The sequence below is a fragment of the Mastacembelus armatus genome, chromosome 4 (assembly GCF_900324485.2).
Source record: "Mastacembelus armatus chromosome 4, fMasArm1.2, whole genome shotgun sequence".
NCBI lineage: Eukaryota > Metazoa > Chordata > Actinopteri > Synbranchiformes > Mastacembelidae > Mastacembelus > Mastacembelus armatus.
This window is the reverse complement of record NC_046636.1, coordinates 13408030-13423942: the sequence shown is the minus strand read 5'-3', so window position 1 is coordinate 13423942 and position 15913 is coordinate 13408030. Positions and strand designations below refer to the sequence as shown.

At 39.2% G+C, this 15913-nt stretch overlaps 1 protein-coding gene across 1 annotated transcript in view; it reads left to right on the top strand.

Annotated features, from left to right (window-relative positions):
• ptprfa (protein tyrosine phosphatase receptor type Fa) overlaps positions 1 to 15913 on the top strand; it is a 363596-nt gene that overhangs the window by 181404 nt on the left and 166279 nt on the right. Inside the window, exons 13-16 of the mRNA XM_026323606.1 lie at positions 4813 to 4910; positions 5784 to 6040; positions 7348 to 7429; positions 13715 to 13927. Of these exons, the coding sequence (XP_026179391.1) occupies positions 4813 to 4910; positions 5784 to 6040; positions 7348 to 7429; positions 13715 to 13927 (650 nt within the window). The remainder of the gene's footprint in view (positions 1 to 4812; positions 4911 to 5783; positions 6041 to 7347; positions 7430 to 13714; positions 13928 to 15913) is intronic.

Below are 15913 nucleotides of genomic sequence, written 5' to 3'. Positions count from 1 at the left end.
CAGTTGTAGCTCAGCAGGAGAGGATGACTTCATTATTAGTAGGATAACAAAACTAATAGGTGGATACATTTAAACTTGCTCCGCCTCTGCATAAAATAATAATTTATACATCAACTACATAAGCACGTCTAGATGCAAAATATCAGTGCTTATTTATCAGGGAAATAAATATGAGGTTATCTCTAAAAATGCAAAATAGTAGAGTTGTTAGTTAGTAACAAATGTATACTAACAAATGTCAGCTATCACAAATCCCAGTGCCTTGCTCTAAAATCTTAATAAGTTATGACGGTATTCACAGTGTGCCTGCTGTGCATCAAATATGCAAGGTATTGGACTTGAATGAGATTTAACTTTCCTCTAATCTGCAGACTATTATTTATTTTTATTAATTATGTATTAACCTTGCTGTTGTGCCATGTCTAGGATACTTGTGCCATGTCTAGGATACTTGTATTGCATTCTGCCTTTGCAGGGCGGGTAGAGGATTGCAACCTCACCCATGCAGGAGTCTGCTCCAAGGATTAATAAATCTAAAAACCTTTATATCAACTCAGAGTGTTAATTTAACACGAAAAAGTGTTTGTATGTGTCTACTGTTCACATATAAACACTAGAGTTTTTGCTGTGCACTCTAATAATCGTCTTCCAACATACTTATTCTATGGATGGAGCATTGTTTGTCATTTTATGGTTAAACTTAGAACCTCTTAGATATATCTTTTCAGTCTTCTTTTCCTTTCGGCTGCTCTCTTCAGGGGTCGCCACAGCGAATTATCTGCCTCCATTTAACCCTATCCTCTGTATCCTTCACACCTACACCTACTATCCTCATGTTCTCCTTCACTACATCCAAGAACCTCCTCTTTGGTCTTCCTCTAGGCCTCTTTCCTGGCAGCTCTAACCTCAGCATCCTTTTACCAATATATTCACTGTCCTTCCTCTGAACCTGTACAAACCATCTCAATCTGGCTTCTCTGGCATCTAACATGAGCTGTCCCTCTGATGTACTCATTCGTGATCCTATTCATCCTCGTCACTCCCCGAGAGAACCTCAACATTGCTCTGGACTGTTGACCCTAGGTACTTAAAATCCTCCACCTTCTTCACCTCTACTCCCTGTAACCTCACCGTTCGACTTGAGTCCCTCTCATTTACACACATGTACTCTGTTTTACTGCGGTTAACCTTCATTCCTCTCCTTTCAAGAGAAAACCTCCACCTCTCTAGATTTTTCCTCCACCTGCTCCCTGCTCTCACTACAGATAACAATATCATCTGCAAACATCATGGTCCATGGAGATTCCTGTCTAACCTCACCTCAGCCTGTCCATCACCACAGCAAACAAGAAGGGGCTCAAAGCTGATCCTTGGTACAGTCCCACCTCCACCTTGAACTCCTCTGTCACCCCTACAACACACCTCACCACTGTCTTACACTGTCATACATGTTCTCCACCACTCGAACATACTTCTCTGCAACTCCAGACTTCCTCATACAAAACCACAGCTCCTCTCTCGGCACCCTGTCATACGCTTTTTCCAAATCTACAAAGACACAATGCAGCTCCTTCTGGTCTTCTCTGTACTTCTCCATCAGAATTCTCAAAGCAAATATTGCATCTGTGGTACTCTTTCTTGGCATGAAACCATACTGCTGCTCACAAATGCTCACTTCTGACCTCAGCCTAGCCTCCGCTACTCTTTCCCATAACTTCATTGTGTGACTCATCAGCTTTATTCCTCTGTAGTTTCCACAACTCTGCACGTCTCCCTTGTTCTTAAAAATGGGCACCAGTACACTTCTCCATTCCTCAGGCATCCTCTCACTCTCCAAAATCTTAAGTGGCCCTGTCAAAAACTCTACTGCCACCTCTCCTAAACACTTCCATACCTCCACAGGTATGCCGTCAGGACCAACTGCCTTTCCACTCTTCATCATCTTCAACGCCTTCCTCACTTCATCCTTACTGGTCTTTGCTACTTCCTGCTCCACAATAATCACCTCTTCTACTCTGTGCTTTCTAACATTTTCCTCATTCATCAACTCTTCAAAGAATTCCTTCCTTCTTTCCATCACATTTGTGGCATCTGTCAACACATTTCCATCCCTGTCCTTGATCACCCTAACCTGCTGCACATCCTTCCCATCTCTGTCTCTCTGCCTCGCCAACCTGTTCAAATCCACCTCTCCCTCCTTAGTCTCCAACCTATCATACAAATCCTCATATGCCCTTTGTTTGGCCTTTGCCGCCTCTACCGTCACCTTACGCTGCATCTCCCTGTACTCCTGTCTGTTCTCTTCTGTCCTCTCAGTGTCCCACTTCTTCTTAGCTAACCTTTTCCTCTTAACACACTCCTGAACTCATTCTACCACCAAGTCTCATTATCTGCTTTAGACATATTTTTTCAGTGATGTTTTAAAAACCACAGAAGATGAATCACTATTAGTTCCTGACTGATCCCACTACCGTTTTGGGAGAATTAAACAACAAATGAAGCAGCTGCTGCTATGCCATCCATGAATAAAATTACGCACAGTCCCTCTTTCCAATCATACACTATAGATGAAGCATATGTGCTATTTTTTGCTGCTGTGATGACTATGCTGTGTTTCTATTAACTCATGTTATGTGATAAAATGTTGCATTTTCATTATTCATTGTTGCATTCTTCTTCCTCTTCTACTATCAGTGAATTTTCTATTCGCAATTTCAGAAACATGAAAGGTGTTTCATAGTTCTGGAGAAGTCTTATTAAATATAAGCTATGCTGTGGGAAAGAGAGGTTTCCTAAACTTCAACTTTATTTATAGTGTGCTCACAGGAAAGTCCAAACACACTTGACAACAATGCCATATATGAACACAAAGAATAGAGTTTGACTTACAACAAACTTGATCACAATCTTTAGATTGTGACATCTTTGGCCCAACAGAAAAACACACACACAAAGCAGCAGTTCAACAGTTTGTATTAATAATTTACACAGACTGCAAGCTATCCCATCTTGCATTGGCTCTCCAGCCATTTTGAAGCTGACTTTTACCCACCCATTCAGTCCTCCTGATTAGGTTGGATTGTTCATTAAGTTTAATGCAAATGTATAGTTGGAGGTCATCAGCATAGCGGTGAAAATTGATGTTCTACTGTCTAATGATGTTACTCGAGAAGCTTAGATAAGTGGCTGTGCATTGCTCTTTGTCAGAGATGTGGAAGTTGGGCAGGATTTACTGAGTATGAACAGCATGTCACATGGTCAGATAGGGATTTCTATGTCAGAGCATTTCTAAATCTTCTGAAATGGACAGTCTGACAATCACATCCACTTCACGCCATGATTGGTCATTTAGGCAGCATTGTACTTCTCTTTCTACTTCATAAAATATATAATATATTATATATATATGTGACTAATCGTGAGTTAACTCATGACAATCATGCGATTAATCGTGATTAAATATTTTCATCAATTGACAGCCCTACATTTAACATAACATTTTTAAGGATATTAACTGTCAGGCAACCAGTCATCAGCTTGTTTCGTAAGTTACACGGGGTGGGGTGAACGATTTAGGGTATGCACATCCAAAATACATCCTGAAAACAAGCTGAAGGCAATAGTCAGACAAAAGATCCACATGATCCCCTGAAAGGTCCCAGCAAATTGAATTTATCAGCACATTGTTTCAATTTTACTGACATCTTTGTCAGGCTTTGTGAAATGTATTTTTGTATTTTTCATACACACCATGTACAGAAAGCGATGCATTAACAAATGTTGACGTAACTTCTGGCACAGACAATCAAAACATATTCTTCATATTAAAAAAAAAAGTATAAGAAGAGCATGATCTGTTAACATAAATATTCATTTAAACTATTCACAAACAAACTTTAGCATTTACTCTTGGTCGATAGAGGTTCAAGGATAAAGATTTAAAGAAATGTTGACTGTTTAATGTATTTAATTTGCGCGCCTAAGAGTTTACTACTGAACTTATGGAAACACTCAGAGCTTTAACTTGCTTCCTTCTTACACCTGAAACGGATTACCTCCACTGGTGCACATGTTGCGTATATGCAAGCTTGGCTAGGTGTTGTCATTTATATTCTTGTACTTGTGTATACTACTGGCCTACCAGCCTACTGATACAGCCAAACCTAAATCCACTTAGTGAAATTTGCTTGTGTGGTGTCCAAAAGCAGAAGGGGATCAAAAATAACATCAGTTAGGGTCATAACCTCTGGGGCCTGGTGTAACTAGCAGCTAACAACAGTAATCCACAGAGTTGTAATACAGTGTTTTAGTGCAAACATGTATTGACCCATTCCATGTAACATGAATCAACCAGCACCATTAATCATGCAGATCACAACCATCTGAGTGCTGAATGTGTTTGTGTCTATATGTTGCTTAGACTGAAATGATGCTCTATTAAATTTGCTGGGAGCTAGTATAGGAAAAAATAATTCCACAAATTTTCATGCTTATACATACTATTCTGGTTACGCTAGCAATTTAGGTAGTACCTTAGCAGCACTTAGTTTTTCATACCATACAGTACATTTCAGCTCAGAATGACTGAGATCATAAGTAATGATTAGCACAGATTTAAGTCAGTCTTTGTCAAATCACAGAAAACAATATAATCACTGATGATTTGGTACTATATCCAAATAATAAGACTAAGGTAATTTTAGTTGACATAAACAGTATTGTTGTCTTGTGTGCCAGCACATCAACTATAAAACTGTCAGTCACATACTGAAATAAATTAACCACCAAATAAACATACAGACTTTCCCTCAGTGTTCACCAAGAATTTTGGTGTGAAAGCTGTGATGAAAACCTCTGTCCTGCTGACCTGGGAAGTGCCAGAAACCTACAAGTCTCAAGTGCCTCTCAAGGTAAGATCAGCTCACAGTTTCACATACACAACAGCTGTAAATGAAAAAGGTGACTTATTATTAGTGAATTAGTAGTAAATTTTCATACATACACATTTTATGATAATCAACAAACAAAATAGACATTGTGAAACTTTGTTCTGTTGGCATCTTTAACAGAACAGTTGCTTCTTAAATCATCAAGAAAATCATTTTGCACTATATTAAATTCTCCCTGGAGCTGTACTGTATGACTGATTATTTAGTAAGGGGCTTGTCTTCTTCTACAAAAACAGTGAACACAGGACGCAGGAAGGTCACAAAGTTTGTTGCAAGTACAAATTGAATTGGAGCAATAATGTTTTCATATACGGTAATGCACAAATAAATAAATAAACAATAAGGCTTTTAAAAGGAAAGCAGTTTCACAGCCAAATCATAGCCAAGCTGTAATCAGCAGCTGCTGTAATTTGTTGGGATATTGTTCACTTTACACAATCAGGTAGTGTTTCCCACTTTTTCAGTCATTTTACTAAACTAAGTTAATTGGCTGTTGATATTAGCTGTTAGAGATATAAGCGCAGTATCAATCTTCTAAATAAACTAATGACAAAAGAAAATATACTTCTTCTAATGCCAAATTCTTCCTCGAAATTTTGAGAGTACAGTGCAATTACAGAGAGGGGTAAAATCATTAATACACCCCTTTATGCTGATGATATTCAATTTTATAATAATGTGCTGCTTTATTGTTAGGGTAATATGCGGGTAATATAAAATATAGGAAAAATAATTTTTTTTCTTGTAATCAGTTTAGATTACTACCATAGACAGCCAGTGTAATAAACTTGCATTCAATCTCCATGTTAGTAAGAAACTTCATCCTTGCTTCAGATCCTGTACAATCAGCAAAGTGTGGAAGTACAAGGCAACCTCAAGAGGAAGCTGATTACAGAGTTGCAGCCAGATACAAATTATTCCTTTGTGCTGATGAGCCGAGGGAACAGTGCTGGTGGCCTCCAGCAGCAGGTTTCCATCCGAACAGCTCCAGACTTGCTGAAGATGAGGCCAGCTCGATACCAACATGACATAGAGGAGGGTGGTAAAGTGACAGTTATCTTACCGAGGATCCCTGCTGGAGCCCCTGTCAGGTCTGTGCTGTTTTTTTGTCTGAGCAGAAAGCATGCTGACAAAATGACTATGATGTCAAGAGACAGTACTGAAATATCCTTTTTCCTTTGCACATATCAGTTTTATTGTTTAGTTTTATATTTTACCATTGTATAAAGTAATTAAGGCTGGCTTTATATGAGAAGAAATAATAGCTGAACTAATTTGAACCGCCCCTGGATTCTTAATATTCAAAAATACAAACCACTGAATGTAAAACATTTTGATAAAACATAGCTGATTTAACATACTTTAAATAGGGATAAATCTAAACAAATGGAAGCTGATAATGTGGCTCAAAAGCCAGTACCTACCTCTAGCTGAAATTACAGTAGCACATTTGATGAGGTTTTATGGGCCTTTATTCAGAGTTCACGGCCTCAGTCATTGGCAAATTTTTCCTTAGACCCTAATTAATAATTGTTCGCAGTAACCCCCCCCAAAATATCCTCTGCAATTTTTTATGGCTTTTTTATGACAATATATAATTTTTCATGCGTTTTAATGCAAAATTATTAAGAATTAATAATATTAATATAAATAATTTACTAATGTAGGTCACAATTTATTTACTAATAATGTATTAAGTTGATTTAATTAAAGTGTTTTGGGGGCATATTTAGGGTTTAAACTATAAAAATTGGCATTTATAGACATTTTTTTGAGCACATCCAAAATTTGCGGTTTTTCACAATTTTGCGGGTGCTCTAGGGACGTAACGTAAATTGCTGGGGTTTACTATATTTATTGTGGTTTCCACTGTTTTTTATACATAAGTCACACTAAATTCATAAAAAGGTACAAGGACAAGTAACTCCGCTTGTGTAAGAAAAGAAGACAATGCTTTAAATTTATCAGTCAATCTACATTCCAGCCATTACATATGTTCACAAGCTTTTGATTAGGATGCTTCCTAGACAGTTCAATTTGTAGTAGGCCCCGGGATAGACCAAAAATACGCTGGAGAGGCTACATGTCTACAAGGTTGGATATTTTTCTAACAGGTCCAGTCCTTGTCCCTGCCCCTGCTATCATGATCAAACAGCAGGGAGGTGTGCTCAACTGCAGAAGGTATCTTAATATCTTAATAATTGCAAACAAGGAAAAATACTTGCAAAGAGGCAGGGGCACTTTGATAGTTATGTGGTGCAGATTTTATTCCATTTATTATGGAGTAGGAAAGTCTGTGTGGATTAACTATACAGACTGCTGAAAGGAAATATGTTTGAAACTCTGTGTTTTGAGCCTAGGTATATCTAGCATAGCAGTTGTGTTATGTTTGATACAGGTGGTACTACATAGTGGTTGCCCCCGTCACCCCGGCTTCTCTGAGTATATGGGAGAACCCTGAAGACATGGACATGCATGAGGTGAGTGGACCTGTATTTGTATCAGTCAGGCATACAAAACAAAATCTGTTCACATAGTTACTTTTTAGGGACTCTGCACCCACCAGAGTTTCTAAAAGTTGCTCTAAGCCATTAATTTTTCAGGTTTAATTTTGGTTTAAGTTTTCCCTTTATGTTTTTCATAGTGTGAAGTTGTTTGTTTTTTCTCATAGATAATTTATATTAACTTAAATAATAATAACATTAAATAAAATGATGATTGGTATACACTTCACATTTGCTTTATCAACCTATGTACAACAGAGAAACCTTGTGGATATCTGTGGAACTTTGACACCTGCTAGTAGAGCATGTGACAGAGAATAGGATCCTTGTCAAACTCAACCTTTTTCATGCAAAAACAAAAACAAACAAACAAAAAAAAAAAAACAGACATGACATTGTACACTGTGACATTGAACCAACAAAGGCAATGGCTTATCCAGAGACAGCTAAATGGAATTCAGCTGTCATATATGGGCAGCTGTGGCTCAGTAGGCTGTCTGCATGTGACACCGATATCTGAGTTGCCATGGTTTGACAGCCAGTTTGAGATGTGTTTGTATCCTTTTATTCCACAGTACTGCTATAGCCAAAATCTAGAATGGCATTTCATTATGGATGAAATCCAGCATCTCAACTTAGTCCATGTGAGCGATGGACAACCAGATTCAGATTCTGAAAACTTTATTGATCACAATAAGGGCAATTCAATAGCGGCTTACCTTGTATCACATGCATATATATCACAAAAAGGATACTAATAAATAATAAATATCTTAAAATAACTTACTAATAAATAAAATCATTACGTGATTATCATATAAAAGCACTCATAAAAGACTTATTTAAAAACACTACCATCAGCGGAATAAAAGAATTAGAGAAACGATTAGTTCTCCTTAATGGCACATAAAAACAATATGCTGAGGGCATCAAAGAGAACTCAGGAGACAGAGCTTTGTTTGATACCAGTGATCTTAGATCAGAGCTTAACAATGCTTTGCACGTTATTTTTATCTTTAATGGACACAACATTTAACTGACAAGTAAAAGAAAGGTTAAAAGAGTGTCAATAAAAGAACAACAACAATTGGTAAGGATCCTCTCCTTTACATTAAAAGAGGTCAATTTCTTCAACAAGTAAATCTTCTGCTGACCCTGTTTGACAATGTAACCCGTATTGATGTCATACCTCAATTCCTCGTGTACAATGTTAACACCTTGTACAGTGTTGCATCTGAAACCAATAATAATGTATTTTGCTTTACAGACATTGCATTCAAGGTGGTTTTCATCACACCATTTAACAAATTCTGATGATACAGGGCCATGGTTAGTTTCTGTGCCTGTAAGTAAAGATACAAGAACTGTGTCATCAGAAAACTTAACAAGAAACCTGTTCTCTTGAGAGGATCTGCAGCTATCTGTGTACAGTATAAATGAAAGAGGTGACAGCACACAACCTTGCGGTGATCTTATGTTAGAAATTAGACCACTTCGCTCTAAATAGACCACTTCGCTCTCAGTGTGCAGGTCTACTTGTGGTTCCCAGAGTTTCCAAAAGCAGAATGGGAGGCAGAGCCTTTAGTTATCAAGCTCCTCTCCTGTGGAACCAGCTCCCAGCCTGGGTTCAGGAGGCAGACACTCTCTATACTTTTAAGGCTAGACTTAAAACCTTCCTCTTTGACAAAGCATATAGTTAGGGCTGCCTTCAGGCAACCCTGAACCATCCCTTAGTTATGCTGCTATAGGCCTAGACTGCCCGAGGACCATCGGTGCACTGAGCTCCCCTACCCTAACCCCCCGCACTTTCCTTTCCCCTCCCCTCTCTTCCTCTCCTCCCACCTCACATGTATATTCCACCATTGAATGTCACTAACCTTGTGCTCTCTCTCTCCCCTAGTTTGTGCTCTCTCCCTCTCTCTCTGTTCTCTCTCTGTACCTTCTGCAGGTATCCCTGGTCCTGGAGCTGTTGTGCTGATGTGCAGTTACTGGTCCCACCAACCTGCAGTGTCTATTTGTTGTTTATTGTTGCTGTTCTTTTTTCTCTGCTCTATCCACTCACCCCAATCGGTCGAGACAGATGGCTGCCCAATCTGAGCCCGGTTCTGCTGGAGGTTTTTTCTTCCGTTAAAGGGAGTTTTTCCTCTTGACTGTCGCCAAGTGCTTGCTCATAAGGGAATTGTTGGGTTTTTAGTTTTAGTTTTTGTAAAGTGCCTTGAGATGATTTGTATTGTGATTTGGTGCTATACAAATAAAATTGAATTGAATTGAATTGAATAGAAATTGATGATGAGGACATTAATAGTTGATGTTTTCCAAACTGTGGGTATCTGACCAAGATCCACACAATTTTGGAAGATTCCAGTGAAAACACCACTGAGCTGAACGGCACAGTAATGCAAGATATAGGTCCCATAGCCATCCCAACCAAAACCTTCTTGAGTAAGGCTTCCACTTGATCCTAGGAAATCACAATTTCCCCAAGAGGTTTTAGAGACTGACTGCAAGCAGAGATGTCAAGAAAGTCTGAAGTTTCAAACCAAGGTAAAAATGAGTTTAAAGTGCTTGTTAAATCAGGGCTGGCCATGCTATTTACACTAATAAGTTTCCTGATTTCAGTTTGCTGATTAATGGAGGCCATATTCTTTAAGCTTTTAGATTTCCACTGCTGTACTGAGCTTCAATTTTCATCCTTGTATTTAAGAATAGCTTTCCTTATCTCACAGCGCACCTCCCTAGAAACAGCCAGATGATCTTGAGAATGTTTTGGGAATATGGGGAAACTGGGCATCCATCATCCTCTATGAAATTCAATTTCAATTCAATACAATTCAATTTTATTTGTGTAGCGCCGAATCACAATACAATCATCAATTCAATTCAATTCAATTTATTTGTATAGCGCCAAATCACAATACAAATCATCTCAAGGCACTTTACAAAAACTAAAACTAAAAACCCAACAATTCCCTTATGAGCAAGCACTTGGCGACAGTGGAGAGGAAAAACTCCCTTTAACGGAAGAAAAAACCTCCAGCAGAACCGGGCTCAGTTTGGGCGGCCATCTGCCTCGACCGGTTGCACATCAGCGATATACAGCTCCAGGACCAGGGACACCTGCAGAAGGTACAGAGAGAACAGAGATAGAGGGAGAGAGCACAAGGTTAGTAACATGGTTGTTATGGCTGGTTCCACAGGAGAGGAGCTTGATAGCTAAAGGCTCTGCCTCCCATTCTGCTTTTGGAAACTCACTTTGGAAGTGGTCTATTGGGATAATATGGTACTATGAGGTCTTTAAGGTATGAAGGAGCTTGATCATGAAGGGATTTGTATGTGAGAAGGATTTTAAATTCTATTCTGTATTTTACAGGGAGCCAATGAAGAGAAGCTAATATAGGAGAAATATGATCTCTCTTGCTATTTCCTGTCCGGACTCTGGCTGTAGCATTCTGGATTAACTGGAGGCTTTTTATGGAGATACTGGGACATCCAGATAGTAATGAGTTACAGTAATCTAGCCTTGAGGTAACAAATGCATGGACTAGTTTTTCTGCATCATTTTGAGACAGGATGTTCCTAATTTTGGCAATGTTGCACAGGTGAAAGAATGCAGTTCTAGAGATTTGTTTTATGTGTGAGTTAAAGGACATGGTCATATCAATAACACTTGTGTTTATGATATGACAGCGCTACGCTTTGCACCTTTGTAACCTCTCTTATAAGCTGCATGCTGCTGTTTCTTAGGAATGACACAGGGTGACTGAAAATGTAGACTATGAATAGTAATTTGGGAGAGTCGATTTGAAGTGCAGTGATAAACTGTTAAACTTCCCTTCTCCCCTCTCTGTGGTCAGCTATATTGTGTTTTAATGAAGCCCAGTTGACAATGTTTTATTGGTTAAACTAAAGACAAAATATTGTTGTGACAGCAGCTGTGTGATATATCAGGTTTGAAATGTGTTCACAATGTTTTCATTCTAGCAAATTGTACATGGTGTTTCCTATTTTAGTAACTTATGGTGTTGTGCTCCATGTTTAATAGTCTAGTCTTTGACTAGACATATGAAACCCAGTGTAACCCAATGACAGACCAGTGCAGGTTGTGTGAAGAAAAACAGCATGGCTCTTACACTTAAACATCTAAATGGCCATTGATCAAAGGCCTGTATAGTTGGCTATTGGTCTATAATTAGCCAAGACTCCTGGATCAAGACTTTTTTTAGCAGATTTGAGTAGCATTCTTATTTATGATAGCAATGTTAAAGCCTACAATGTAACAATTGAGTTTCAGAAACAGGGAAAGACTGCTAGAAACACATCTGATAGGCCGGGAAACACAAATCAGATAGTTTGAAAACTCCCATGTTGGTCATATGTATTTGAAAGAAGTAGAGAACATAAAGGTCAATGGTAAAATAATTGCTGAAACCAACTTTTGTAAACATCATCATAATTTGCTTCTGAGCTGGGCTGGTGGCACCGCAATAGCAAAGCATTCAAACAGATCACTATGGAGTTCATGGACAAATAATTATAAACAACATTTTCTTATAATGACCTGTAATATGCAGCTGAATCAAGATTAGAAGTGACAGAGTCAAGATGGGATTATGATATAAGTTGCTCTGGAGACATATATAAATAAAACAAAAAAAAAGAATGGAAATGTAGCCCTATGCCGATGCTACTGCTTGTTGCAACTCTAAATGCCCAAGTTCGGGTTATCTAAGGGTGTATTCACACTTAGAATTGTTCAATTGTTGCAATTGTTCTGAAACAGGGAGCATTTAACTCCAAAGACTGGTTCATTTGGGCATATGTGAACACAACAATTGTGCTCGGATGTGGAATAAAAGACCACTCATTCTTGCCGTTCTTGGCCCGCTTCCATTCGAGCCCTGTAGCGGGTCATTTGCAGTGCATTAACTGTGGTTCACACTCCAACAGAGGGGGCAGTAATGCACCAGGTTGCCAATTGTCAACCAAAACAAAAGAAAAACTAGAATAAAAGTTTTTTTTTTTTTTAAATTTTGTTCATTTAGCAAACACTGGTACCAGTGTTAGCCAGAGAAACACAAGCAAACAAACTAGTCACACACACACTGCTGATGCTTCATGTTTGTTTTTCTCAGTTAAACAACTTCTTCTTATTATTATTATAATTGCCATATTATTATCGCCATATGGCGATAGGCCAACAAAGTATGGTGCATTACCGCCACCTTCTGAAATTATCTGATTGGATTCCCAGGGAAACTCTTCCCCCTTTCAAGGAAGATATCTGACCAGTGAGAGAACAGATGGTTGGCGCAGGACATTTGTTTACAATTTTGGACTGCTTGGGACTGTTACGCTGTGAACACCCCAAAAGAAAAATGCAACAATGTATCTTTTTAGCCTCCTAAAGGAACAAAGCAAACAAGCCACAGGTGTGAATACACCCCAAGTCTAGTTTCGATGAGAGGATTTGCTATTATCATAAGTCCTACTGTCAGTCAGTCTTATATGATCCACCCCAAGGAAGGTCATATAACTACAGTCTAATAATTTGAACTAAAAAGTTGCAGTCGTAATTAAAATCCTACAGACAATTACAATTACTCGACATTTACCATTATACACATTTAAACTAAGGGTACAAAAAAATATTTCAATATTTACTTAATTGGCCAGACTGTTGAATAACCCAGAAATTAGATACATCCAGGGTCTCGGAAAAAATGTCCTAAAAGTCCAGACAAAAGGAAAAACAAAAGATTGAAACTTGACTGCACTCAGGAAAATTATCCTACTGTCCTTTAGTACTGAATGTCCAAAAGGTTTGTATAAGGCTTTCAACTTAACATTTACTTTTTCCACAGCGCTAGATCCATCTTTTTCCCTTCCACACTCTCAATTAGCAAACGCACATAAAAAAAAAAAAGGATGATCCTTCCTAGGGTATTTTCCTCACACAGAGCAACACGTAAAACCCTTGCTCAAAGGAATGTCAACAATTATGTTTATTACCATGAAGTAGTGAAACATGAATGAACTTACAACTGCACATTTCCACTAATAAAAGTGTATGAAGGAACAATCTGGGGCTAAATTAACAGGGCTCCAGAAACAATGTGTGAAGAGCATTTCACTGTCTGACATGAGAAAAAAAGATAACCCACCTTTCTTTTATCACTTTATCACTTGTATTGTGCTCTACTGTCATACCATCTCATGGTATGCCTGTTCCAGAAATCTGCTGTTGTGTCATCTCTCTGGCAGCTTCTGGAGGCTGGTGCTGACAGCAATCTGCAGAGAAAGAGGAGACAGAGCCAGAACTTCCTGCAGCCCTACATTGCTGCCAAACTAGACACATTGCCTGAAATCTTTATTCTGGGTGATGAAAAAATATACAACGGTTACTACAACAAACCCCTCCCTGGCCAGCAACAGTATCGCTGCTTTGTCCTGGCTGACCTGACGGACCACGATTCTGTGAGTGACCTATATACAGTACATTTATAAGAATATGAACATGTACAGTACATTTAATACGCATTAAAGACTCAATGGTGGTTCAGTGGGTTGAGCTTCAATAGTCATTCATTTTAGATTATATTACATTAGATTATATTATATTCAATTTTACTGTCGTTGCACATTTTACGGTACAAGGAAATGAAATATGGTTAGCATCCAACCAGAAGTTGTCTAGTAGTGAACAATATTTACATATGTAAATATGATATGAATAATTATAAATATAAATAATAGTGCGAGATATACTATATATACAAGGAATTGTACCAGTATGAGGAATATATATGTTATATACCATATTTGTAGATGGTTCAATTCAATTCAATTTTATTTGTATAGCGCCAAATCACAATACAAATCATCTCAAGGCACTTTACAAAAACTAAAACTAAAAACCCAACAATTCCCTTATGAGCAAGCACTTGGTGACAGTGGAGAGGAAAAACTCCCTTTAACGGAAGAAAAAACCTCCAGCAGAACCGGGCTCAGTTTGGGCGGCCATCTGCCTCGACCGGTTGCACATCAGCGATATACAGCTCCAGGACCAGGGACACCTGCAGAAGGTACAGAGAGAACAGAGAGAGAGGGAGAGAGCACAAACTAGGGGAGAGAGAGAGCACAAGGTTAGTAACATGGTTGTGAATAGTGCAAGAATGAAAACAGTTCAGCATGGAACACAGGTGTGGGGAAACATCTTTCTACTGGTCCTGTTGTGGAGGCTCCTGTAGCACCTCCCAGAGGGCAAGAGGACAAACAGTCTGGGCAGGGTGAAAGAAGTCCTTGGTAATAGTGTGTGCTCTTCTGAGACTGTAGATGTTCTTAATTGTTGGAGGTGGAGCTCCAGGGTTGTGTTGGGCAATTCTCACAGCCCTCTTCAGTGCTTTCCAGTCTGACACAGGGCAATTCCCATACCAGACTATGATGCAGCTGGTCAGAATACTCTTGATAGTGCAGCGGTAAACATTCACCAGTATGCCTGAGGATAAGTGCTTCTTTTTCCTCAGCAGTCCTCAGCAAGAAGAGGCACTGGTAAGCCTTCTTGACCAGACTGGAGCTCTTGGTTGTCCAAAAGAGTTCCTCAGAGATGTGGATCTCCAGGAATTTGAAGGTGGAGACACAGTACACCACCGCTCCATTGATATGGATGGATGGATGTATGTGTGCCACCCTTCTCCTTCCTGAAGTTCACAATGAGCTCCTTAGTTTAACTGGTGTTGAGCGAACCAGGTGGCCAGGTGGTCCACCTCCTCCTCGTAGGCTGACTCATCGTTGCCCTTGATGAGTCTGATCAACTATGGTGTTATCTGCAAACTTGATTACGGTGTAGGAACCATGTACAGGATTACAGTCGTGGGTGAAGAGGGAGTAGATAAAGGGACTCAGCAGGGACTTCAGTAGGCAAATTGGTGAGGGTCCAGGTGGCAAAGAGACAGGTTTTGAGGTGTGTGAGGACCAGCCGCTCAAAGCACTTGGTGATGATGGAGGTGGTGGGCAGAAGTCATTAAGGCACACTGTGGTGGAGTGTTTGGGCACTGGCACAATAGAGTTGGTCTTCAAGCAGGCATCATTAGCTTAACATTAGCTTGGGCTATGGACAGGTTGAGAAAATCCGTCAAGCGACAGCTCCCCAGCACATGCTCTGAGAACGAATTTCCATTGTCATTTCAATCTGTAAAACAAAATACCAGCTCCTCAGGCAGCAGTACACATATCTGACATATGAACATATGAAGATGATAATCACATCCTTGATTCATGCAACCATATGCAGGTAGATCACTCTGGCCATGATCCCTGCTCTTCTTCATGCAATAGCATCTTTTCAGTGCCTCTTACCTTTTAAGTGTTTACGTTTCTGTAAAAATTTGATGGAGGGGGTTCCGCAAAAACAGTATGGGCTGGAAGTCCCAAGATCAACATGGGAAAGTCCCTCAAAGCTGG